Here is an 11164-nt window from a genome sequence, read left to right as displayed (position 1 = left end):
GTCAGATGTCCTTCAATGGAATCCTGGCTCCTAGGTTTTGCTCCTAATAATCCCTTGGGGATGCTGTCTATTGGGTATTTTTAGGCCACTCCCGCATTCACCCACGCCTATGATAAGTATTTAGCCTCCAGAACCACCCTGGAGGATTAGAAGACCGCTGTTGGACCTGGCGGGATTCCCCACAAACCCCACACATCCCCGGTCCAGAGGAACAAGTTTCAATCGCATCCTGTGCAGCAGGTCTCTGGCTCAGGTGGAGCACCCCAGACAGCCAGTGGCTCTACTCGCCCCCCAAAACGAGTGGACCAGGGACCAGAGCATATCGCAACTCGGCGGCCCTCTGCCTAGAGCAGCGTGGGGGCCAGGTGCCTAGGCGCTCCTAATGACAGGGAAGGTCTCAATCACCGATCCCTCCTCTTAGCACCGAAAGAAGGAAGCATGGCATCTTGGGAGATGTAGTCCAGCCACCTCCCGAGGCTCCGCGGTACCCTGTCCTCTTAACGAGTCCCCTAGGAGAGATTGCTTGGTCCGAACCCGCTGATGCCCAAGCTGCCGTCCGAGTGTGGCCGCAAGCCGCGCTCCGCGGGGACTCGGGGTGTCTCGGGATCGCGGCTAAGGAAGGGGACTACACTTCCCAGCCGCCCTGCGCCGAGCAGGGAGCCGGCTGCTTGCTTTGCGTGACCGCGGCAGGTTGGTCCTGGAGCAGATGAGCGCAGAATATTTAGGCGAAAGCGAGAGGAGGGGGGGAGCGCGGGGCAGGAGGAGTACCTCGGCCAAGAAAATTATGCATGCGTTAGGGAAGCTCTGAGAGAATGGCTGTGGAAGGTAAGGGACGCTTGGGGCATTTTAAGCTCCCTCTTAACCCGCGCACCCCAATCCACACATCCCTGCTGAAGCTCGGCGATCGTGGGGAGGCGAAAAAAGGGGGTGGTGGAGAGTGGGCCCCTTCCTCCTACACCACTTGGCACTCACCTGAGCGAGGAAGGCCGGAAGGCGCATTATTGTCTTGCTTTGGAGAGACTCTGGGTGAGCAGGACTTTAGGGTAGGAGGTGAAGAGAAGAGTGCCCCTAATTCAAAACGATATGCTGGAAATGGAGGGAAAGCCGGGGAGTTCGGCATGAGGTTTCAGCCCCAAGGTGCCCTTTTATCCTGCCCACTCCTGTCAAGACAGACTGGGTGTCCCCTGGACTGGGGATGCTCACTTTGTCCCCCCCAAACGTGGGAGAGGACCCTGACCAGGTGCGTCATCGGGAAGCTTGGACTGCGATTGGGTCAAGGGCTATGCACCCAGTGTACCCAGCAACAGCGCAGCAGATGTACCCAGAGGGTGAAGGTGTCCCTACACCTGTCAGTGTTTATACAGCTCTCCAGGGATTAGTAAAGTTTACAGAAACGAAGTGGAATCAGCCTGGGGTGGGGGAACTGGAGGAAGACAACCCGCCTCTTTGGAAAGCCTTGGAGACCACCTTCCTCTCCCCCCCACCCCCAATTAATTTTGAACTTTGGACTTGCTAATTGCACAGCTCTGCCTCCTTTGAACTTCCTGGTTAAAAGTAGAGTCAGGTGATTTTGAAGGGATTCCAGTTCTTCATCTCAGGTTCATTTACTTTGGAACAAGGGCTTTCTCATTGATAGTACTTTCTGGGGGAGAGGAGACACACGTGGACCAGAAGGGTTTCTAATGTCAAATTAAGGGTCAAAGTGTGCCTGAATGATAAAGTGATAAAATCAAGGATCTAAGTGGGAGCCTACCTTCACCACCAGAGTTGTGCTTCTACAGAGGGGAACTGAGGTAGGAAAAAGAGGGCATGTCTGCCAGCAACAGCAGGCTCCTTGCCAAGGGGAAATGAGCCTGTTCGTTATAGACTAGAGACAAGAAGCAACCACATGGGCTTACTTGCTTCTGCCTCCCCTTCCTGTCCCAGGAGAGAGCAATTGATATAACCTGACTCTTGCTTTCCTTATAATTACTGTCTTAACAACCTAAAGTAGCAACAACCCAGCTCCTGTACTCAGAACCCATGAACTCGGGAAACTACTACCTATAAGCTGTCTCAGGTTCAGAGATCCTCAGCTGGCCGCTACCTGCTTTTCCAACCATATCAACAAAAATGAGCTTCATTCTTTCTTTCTCTCTCTTAGATACCGAGATAGATTGATCTGCCATTAAAAAAATAACCAAAGACTTTTCTAGTTTGTCTTTTCTGTGCAAACATAAAAATAGGGCAAGAATTTGTCTTTTTGCATTGTGACATCTGATTAAGGAGACAAGATTTCAGATACCTCAAAAACAAAAAGTCGAGGTAGAGCTCATTTTGAGCTTGAGACCAACGGTAGGTTGACCTACTGGAACCCTTCCACTCACTCATCAGATGACATTGATTATAATCTTTTTGCTTCTCTTGTGTCCCCAAGTGAGGGATACTCCCACTTGTTGGCAGTCCACTGTGTTATTTTTTTTTTAAGTTGTAGTTGGACACATACCTTTTTTAAAAAAAATATTTATTTTTATGTGGTGCTGAGGATCAGGATCCAACCCAGAGCCGTGCATGTGCTAGGCGAGCACTCTATGGCTGAGGCACAACCCCACCTCAGTCCACCGTGTTCTTGAAGACAATTTACTGATCACTGTAAGAAGTATAGAATTACTCATATTTCTTGTCTAATGGGTAATCATACCAGTGGAGCCAGACCTTACCAAAATAAGCTCTGAAAAGAAGTATGTGTGGAGTACAGAGACTTTGCTTTATTTTCTAGTGACTTATTTGGCTGAAGTGCCTATCTAGTAAACAGGAGATCCTGGTTCTGAATCACAATGAGCTCTGAACTTGAAAAATGAAGGAAGTGTTTTAAGCTTTGTTGAAAATGTGATTCCTGTCTCTGGTCTTTGCAGAGGCAGTTTTCTCAGCAGGGACTGGGACCTTCCTGGCTCCTCCCATGTCATCTTGCAAGGTTTAAGAAAAGCTTCTCTTCCTTTGGGAACCTGTTCCAGTCCTCCCTGTCTCTCTACCTTCCCGTTGCTTCCTTAGTACCCACCCATGCTTATATCTACCCTAGTATTTACCATACTTAATCTCTCACTAGACTCTAAGCCCTTGGGAGGTAGAGACCATGTGCTCTTTGATTTCATCTTCCCGCCCAATAGCATAGGACCTGGCCCATCTTGAGTACTCAAAAAATTCTTGCAGATTACATGGCAATACATATATTTATGGAGCTTTTATAACTGGCTCCAGAATAGTGTCTGAGGCTTTCTTAGCCTAAACAGGGACTTCTGAGATATTTGAAGATAGGGGGAACTTTTAAAGGAAGAACTCCTCCCTTCAGTCTTTTGTCTTGATGTTCAAAGAAGCAGAGCTGTGGTTTTCCTCTGCTGTTGAGGATGGCATTGTTCTTCTAGGACACATCTGAGATGTGTAGAAACTGCTATTGGGAGTTGCTGTTTGTATTTTGTGCCAGTGAGCTGGCGATGCTAAATGTCCTGCAGTGCTTGATAATCCCATACAAAGTTTTCAGGCCAAGACCATAATGACCACTTTACCCAAACCCCTTGAGAAACACTGATTCAGAGAATAAGGAATTTTGCTAGAGGAACTGGAGGAGGAAATATAGAAACTGTTACTTACCACCTGAGCTTTAGTTTCCACATCTGGAATAAAAATGGGCTCACTATTGTTTACTTCCTGGGAACATTGTGAGAATTGAATTAAATAAATGAAGGGTCTAATAGGAGGGTCCCTAGAATCAAGATTCTCAGGAAGTGTTGCGTGTACGCCCTCTCCTTAGAAAAAGTCATAGTATTTGGCACGTGTTTTGTATCTCAAATTTTCACTAATTCATGCCCGCCAGTCTTTCTAATTAGTAACAAATTAGAAGGATTTTATAATGTGTAACCTTTCTCTTAAGTAAACTTGAACTTGTAAAAGTGTTAATTGCAAGTAAGACACTCTTTCGTATTGCTGAATCTGAAGCTTTGTATTTAAGATGAAAAAGAGGTGCCATTTGTTTATTGTTTTATGGCTTCCCTGGGTTATATTTTCATCTCCGAATTTAAGAACATCCTACTTATGGTCCCTAGCCTTATTGTGACCTGTGCTTTGTTTTGCATTTATGGGCAGCTGAGCATCTGAAAAGTGTTTTCCAACCACAGAACAGGGCACCACTTTATGGTCTGTATTGGATTGGGATTATATTGGCATGTATTGTCTTTTTTTTTTTTTTAATGGAGAAATAGGACCCCTAGATAGAAGGTAGAAGGTAGCATGCAGGAACTACAGTCATCCATTCTCCATGGCCAGACTGTGTGGACAGTTGTGACCATGTGACTGATAAGACCTTATCTGAAAGAAAGAGATTGCAGTATTATACAGGAAGAAGAAAAATGTAGACTCATAAGGGACAGTTTTGTTTTCATCTAAGAGCAGTGCCTGGCACTTAGGACCTCCACAATAATTGTTTCATGAGTGAAATATATAAATGCCTGATTCCCCCAAGCCAGAGAAGAGTTTTTCTTCTTGTTCCCAGTTCCTCTCCTCCTTCATCCTTAGATTTTTATGAAAAAAGTAGGGTGGGTGAGCACTGTACATAGTGTTTCCATTCCAGGTAGAATAGAATAGTCCTCTTACATGGCAAAAAAAAAAAAAAAAAAATTCCAATTTTCAGTACCCCTCCCAATATTTCAAATGGAAGTTAGTGCACTTGAAGTGACATCTGTTGGAGGATCTGACTTTTCCATTTTAAGTGCTTGAATTGACTTATCAAGTGACCCCTGATAAGTCACTTGGTGCTCAAATTCTATAGTTTTTCTGCTGTAAAAGAGTGGAAAAAAGACTACCGATCACTGGTCTTTTTTAAGTCTGGGGGAAAATGTGGAAAGAGGTGCCTGGGTTTTGGAGGCCAGAAGATGCTGACTCTTCATCCACCTTGAATTGAGAACTTTGCCAGAGTTAAAGGAGTAATAATGGGACATTAAAATGTCACCTTCATTACAAGGGTATATGGGTAACTTTTTCTGGCTTTGTGCCAATGACCTTCAGGGGCACCTCCCTCTGTAACACTGACAGCCTCAAGAGCAGAGTATGTGTTCCCCCAGCAACCAGGTGGGACTGATCACCAGATAGTTGCCTCCTTTTGTCCTGAGAGCAGCCCCTGAGAAGATGTAGATAGAGACCAGAAGCATCATTCTGAAGAATTTCCCCTCATATGGCATGGGAAGCAAAGGAGAGGTGCTTCCTCCTGTCCTTGGGGGGCTTTCTGTCAATGCCAGCCCACCTGGACTTTTCTAACTACCTTGTCTTGTGGTCTTAGGCCTGGCCCATGGTAGACTCTCTGGAAAGCTTAGATGAGTGAATGGATGACAATTAAATTGCCAGGTGGGATTGTGAGTGCTTTTGATTTCCACAGTAGCTTCCGAAATGCTTCAGGAGAGCTCCCAACTGTATCATCTTCAGAGTAGGCATAAAAGCAGTGCGACTATGGACAAGTTTCTCTAATAGGTACTGAGCCTTGCAGGGCCATGGTGTTGTTAAACTAACTGCTTCCCTGTCCTCTACCATTTCATGTATCACCTAGTATCTTCTTTTCTTCTTATGATTTCCTTTTATTCTCTAACCTATCAGATCTGAGCTTCCTATCCCAGCAGTTTCTGTTGAGCACTCTGCTTTAGGACCTGAGAATGGTGACTAGACACTCATTGAGAATTCCTGTGCAGTGACTGTGTGAACCAGAAGTGGGGCCTCAAATCCTGGGTGGAACTTGCTGTGGCAGAGGTTCCTGCCACTCCCATGTCTTCCACAGCCCTCTCAGACAGGGCTTCAGTCTAATCCGGGGTTGCCTTACATAGCACAGCCCTTACTAATTCTTCTCCTGCCACCCTTTCTTTCTCATCTCTGCGGAGGACCTGCAGCATTTGCCTGGCTAATTCACTTAGTGGCTCAGAACTCTTTTGTTCATCCACTCAATGGGAATATTAATAGTAATGAATTCATAAGCATGTCATGGCATTGCTGTTGTTCTCTTAGGCTAAAAGAAACAAGGGCTGGTGCTAAGGAGGGGAGATGATGCGAAACTTTGCTGGCATAGCAGAGTCTACAATGCTGAGTCACAGTACCTGCTGTGGTGACAAGTTACAAGAAGGCAGCCTGAAGTCTGAAGCCCATGATTGAACCCCAGGAATGTTGTGCATGTAATTCATGGAAAGGGGGGCTGTTGCAAATTCTCATTCACTGCCGTTCAAGCAGCTTTTGAATTTCTGTGGATAAGCAGTACAGGGCTGCCTGCTGCCCAGAACTCTACTAGATTTGGTGGGGATCTAATAAAGGAGGGAGCTGAGCCCTTCAACTCCCTTCCCCTGCCACAACCCTCACTTTCGTGAAGGAGACAGAGAAGCAGATTAGGCCGAATGATATCAGTTCTAAATAAAAGCACAAACACCATATCGTGGGAGGGCAGAGAACAAATGTAGCATTTAGTTCTGAGCTGGTTCTGAGCTGGACGGGGTAGCCTAATAGAAGGAATAGCCTTTGAGCAAGGCTTTGAGTAGGATTTTGATGGGTGGGGAGTGGGGGAAGGGCAGGAAACAGTAGTGTATGTATAATGTGGGCTCTCTAATGGGTTTTTCCCATTAGGTTGATGTGGTGGTTCTTCCCTGTGCTCATAAAAGTGAATGAGAAGGTTTCTAAATCTTGTCTGGCGCATACACACACACACACACACACACACACATATTTTTCCCCTATAGTTTCTATTATCTGTTTGGCCAAACCTTCAGTACTCTCTACAGCCCAGTTGAATCTTGAATATGGCCCTTTTGAAACCAAAGGTGCAAACAAGGGAAGGTCCTCCCTGGTAAATCAAGCCGATCCCTCCATGATTTCCTCAAGTGGAAATGGAGCAGGCCCCCACCCTCTGCTCTGAGCTGGCTCATAAGAGCAAATGTGGTTATATTTAGTCTGATTTTTCTAAAGTGTGGGTGCAAGAAGCTGCTCGCATGGCTTGCCTCCCGGAGTGAAGAACAGGATGGGCTGGCAGCTGCTGGTGACAAGGGTGGCCTGCCTCACTGCCTCCCGCAGCCCCCTTCCCAGGGGGCACTTGGGCCTGGGGAGCTACTAGGAAGGTTGGGTTCCTTGTCCCTCCCTGATCCTCAGGCCTGCCTTGCTGCTGGAGAAGGTGTTCCTGGTATTCTGTTCAGCACATCCTGGGTCTCAAGTGATTTGACAGTGTTTGTGGACTGCGGTGAGTTGGGGCTCTTAGAGCCACAGCTGACTTGGAGACTTGGGGCAGAATGGGCTCTTGGTCTGTCACTGCGCCCGAAGTGTGTGGCTGTCCCCAAGGGTGCTACAGCTTTGGCAGTGTTGACTTTAACTATGTAAGCTCTACAGCCAGACAAGGGTTGATCATCTCTGCGGAGGACCTGCAGCATTTGCCTGGCTAATTCACTTAGTGGCTCAGAACTCTTTTGTTCATCCACTCAATGGGAATATTAATAGTAATGAATTCATAAGCATGTCATGGCATTGAGTTTGTATCAAGAAAGGTCTTAAGACCTGGTCTCACAGGTGCTCAGTGACTGTGCAATGAATAATCCTGCTGGTGATGATGCTGTTTTACCTTATTTTTCTGCCACATAGGGAAATATCTGAGACATTTTTATATCCCATGCTAGTGCAGTGTGTGGGGTAATAGGTGTTGGATAATGAAAGATTCATTGATGGTTCTTGGAGTTGAGATATGGATAAAATGTAAGGCATCCTCAATTGTATTTTTTGATGTATTCATTATCTGAATCCCTGCAACTATGAAGCAACAGAGGGAAGTAAAACTCTCATGATAGGAACTATTCATTAAAGGCTCATAACTTATATAATTTTTCCCTTTAAAAATTTACTTGCCTCTTAACACCAGCAATTTGGTAGGTTTATGTCTGATTAGCTGATCAACATCCAGCCACACAATAAATATGCCTAGTAAATTGATTTGAAAGAAAATTTTCAATTCTTTCCAAAGAGGAAAAATTTCATGGGCTCTATGAAAATGATGTTGTAAAACTGCTGAACTCATAAAACGATGGTCCAGTTAAAGTAGGCCAGATAATCAAGAAACAGGAGAAAAATGGGCTTTGATGTTGGCTTGAAAGGCATTCACAAGAGCCATTAGTGTCTTCCAAGAACTAAGAGAAGTCTTGGGCAAAAAAGAGATGCCTTGAAATATTTTTTTGGTGGAAAAAAGTGATTTCCTTTACAATTGGACTATGAAAAGTCAAGTGTGAAATGGAAGATGTTTCCTCCTGCTGGCATAGATATAGTTGCAGAAGTTATATAACAAATAAAAATGGATTCTTTTTCTATTCTAAGAATTAACACATATCACAAGTATAACCTAACTTAAGTAAGAGATAAAGCAAACTCTTCAGCTTCTTTTTTTTTCAAGATAAAGTATGGCTCAAATGGTTTCACTATTATTTTTGAAACTCTAGTCACCACTGCAAATATATTCTCTTTCTCACTTTGTCTTTTATGATTTCATACTAGTATTTAAATTTTTTTTATATTTGGATTATTTAGGTATGATTCTGTAATCAGCAAAATCACTTTTTGTATTTCTGTGAGTTTTAAAAGTATATACAGTGTTATAATCCCCACCACAATCAAGATGTAGAACAATTCCAAGACCTCCCCACAACATTTCCTCATACCCTCCCCTTCACCCATGGCCTTTGAAGACACCAGTCTGAATTCTATCCCTCTGATTTTGTCTTTTCAAGAATGTCATATAAATGGTATCACATTCTGCCAGATTTGAGTCTGGCATCTTTCACTTAGGTGTACAGCCCTGAAATTTATTTATGTTGATGCATGCAATAGTTCAGTCCTTTTAATTGCTGATTAGGATTCCATTGAATGGACACTGAAGTGTATTCACTCACTGACTGAAGGACATTTAGATTGGTTCTAGTAATTGATGATTATGAGGAAACCACTGTAAACAATTGCTTATAGGTGCATGAACCTGTTAATTTCTCTTGTGCAAATAGTGAGATTTTCAAGACACACACACACACACACACACACACACACACACTCTTAACCTTTGTAAGAAACTGCCAAACAATTTTTCAGAGTGGCTTTGCCTCATGTACACTCTCCTTTATTTGGAACTTTTCTCTGTAGAAATCATCTAGTAAAGAAGGCCTCAAGAAAATAAGAGACTTAGATTAATGGGACCATGCAAGTATTGGGTGGAATCAGAAAGGGACAATTCTCCAGAAATGAGTTCCTTGAGTGTGCAGTGTCACTATGGCACGTGTACACCCCTGATTTCCAGCATTAGTCCAGTCTTCAGGCATGATTTTAGCCTAAACATGCTATTAGTTTTAGCAAACCAAAGAAACACCTTCTAAATTTAATTTTATAAGAGGTAGCATAAGAATTTGTTGTCAACTTCTAAGTAATGGTTTTGTCGATGTTGTGGAAAACCATCAGATAGGGAAACGGGCCACGAAGACTTAATTTGGGGGAAAAGCGAGCAAGAATTGGGAAGGAAAGACCAGATTTGAGAGGCCACAGAAAGTGAGTTTATCCAGAGAGGGGAAAAGCTCACTCTGTCCCTGAAAGGAGCTGGTCTTGTCCAACAAGGTGACTTGGTCTTGCTACAAGATGGATTGCATCTTGTGAAGCCTAAGAAAAGGTTTGTTGACTATTGATAGTTGATAGTGATTAAACTTTGAGAATGGCAGGGGCCAGCCTCTGGTTTTGCAGCTGCGTGTGATTCTGCCCCAGATTTGGATCTTTCAAATGGGTCTTTGTACAGTAGGAGCAGTGCTTGTTCTTATACAGAAACCCTGTGTAAGAACCTCAAAGAATTGCTAAAAAGTGGGTGTGGAGCCTGATAGTGGAATTGCTTTCAAATCCAGAAAGATAGTGTCCTACATATCATTTGGTTGTTTGAAGTTGTAAAATGTGAACATTTTAGGGTTTTGTTTTTGGTTTTGGAGAGACACCTGTGCTCTATGCAGAAGTGAAAATGTGTTATTAACCAGGCTGTAGTTTGTGTACTTTGAACTTGATTTTGTCTGGTGCTTTTTACTGCTTCTGTTGACCAGTGGTTTATTGGAGCAGGAGACTGAGCAATCAGTAACCAAGAACAGAGGTGGAGATGACGTGTCTGTCTCCTGTCCTTGGGTCTCTGAAAGCAGCACTAGATGTGTGCCAGTGCTTTGTGGTGGCCTAGGTCTTTCTTTCTGTTTCTTTTCTACAGAGAAATCCCGACTTTATTCCATTGTCGTTATTTAGTAAATATTTCTACCTGGATCATCTGTGAGATAGGTATTTGGTGTTAGAATCATCTAGGAAAGGGATGTGGGTATCACATTCATTTCTTTTTGCTTAGAAGTAATGTTGTTTCTTAAAAAATATATTTAAGAAAATTTACTGAAGACCTACTAGGTGCCAGGTTCTAAAAGTATTTGACTTGTAGTCATATGCTAAGGTGAGTAAATTTAGGAAAACTAGGTGGACCACAGACTGTGAGATCTTCTTAGGCAATATTTCCTTATATGATGAGTCTTCTGGATTATTCTTTTTGGGTAAAATAAACGGGACCCTAAGTCAAACCTGTGTCCCAAGCCATTCTTATCAAATGTATTTGAGAGAGACTGATATAGAGGCAGGGTTTTTTGTCTAAGATAACAAGAGGGACTGAAGAATTTCATGTGGTGTTTAATCCCTTTACAACTGTAGGCATAGTTTGTGTATGGACATTATGTATATATTTCATGGGAAAATGATCTAGGGCTTCTATCCTTTTTCACAGGGTCTAAAGATGAATAATCTCAGATTAATGAGAGCTGTCATTTGATTTTTTTTTATTCTCTGATCTACCCTCTGTGCTTTTTGCTGTCTGGTGCATAGAAAATACTGGACTATTTGCTGAAAAAACAAAAGAATTAATGTTACTTGATGCCAACTCTGAGCCAAGATCTTTATGTCATTCTCTAAAAATAAGTTCTCATAATGCAGCGAGGTAGGTGGAAATTTCCCCCTAATAATTGAGAGGGAATTTAGGTCCAGAGAAGACAGATACTTTTCCCAGGGCCACACTGCTATAATGTGTGGCAGAACCGAACTGGGAAGGCAAATGCCCCCTTTTGCAGAGAGTCCTTGCTTT

At 43.6% G+C, this 11164-nt stretch overlaps 1 protein-coding gene across 4 annotated transcripts in view; it reads left to right on the top strand.

The window, feature by feature from the left end:
• Nucleotides 1-689: 689 nt before the first annotated feature.
• Nucleotides 690-11164, top strand: part of Samd12 (sterile alpha motif domain containing 12) — a 385987-nt gene continuing 375512 nt past the window's right edge. For all 4 annotated transcript variants that reach the window (XR_009228673.1, XM_046464750.2, XM_046464748.2 and 1 more), the window contains exon 1: nucleotides 690-825. Coding sequence is in view for 3 of the 4 variants with exons in the window: in XM_046464750.2 (XP_046320706.1) it covers nucleotides 813-825 (13 nt within the window). In the remaining variant the exon portion in view is untranslated. The remainder of the gene's footprint in view (nucleotides 826-11164) is intronic.

The sequence above is a fragment of the Marmota monax genome, unplaced genomic scaffold (assembly GCF_021218885.2).
Source record: "Marmota monax isolate L192 unplaced genomic scaffold, Marmota_monax_Labrador192_F-V1.1 WCK01_AAM20220418_F8-fsc00003, whole genome shotgun sequence".
Taxonomy (NCBI): Eukaryota; Metazoa; Chordata; class Mammalia; order Rodentia; family Sciuridae; genus Marmota; species Marmota monax.
The sequence above is the reverse complement of the archived record's forward strand: the minus strand, read 5'-3'. Positions and strand labels throughout refer to the sequence as shown.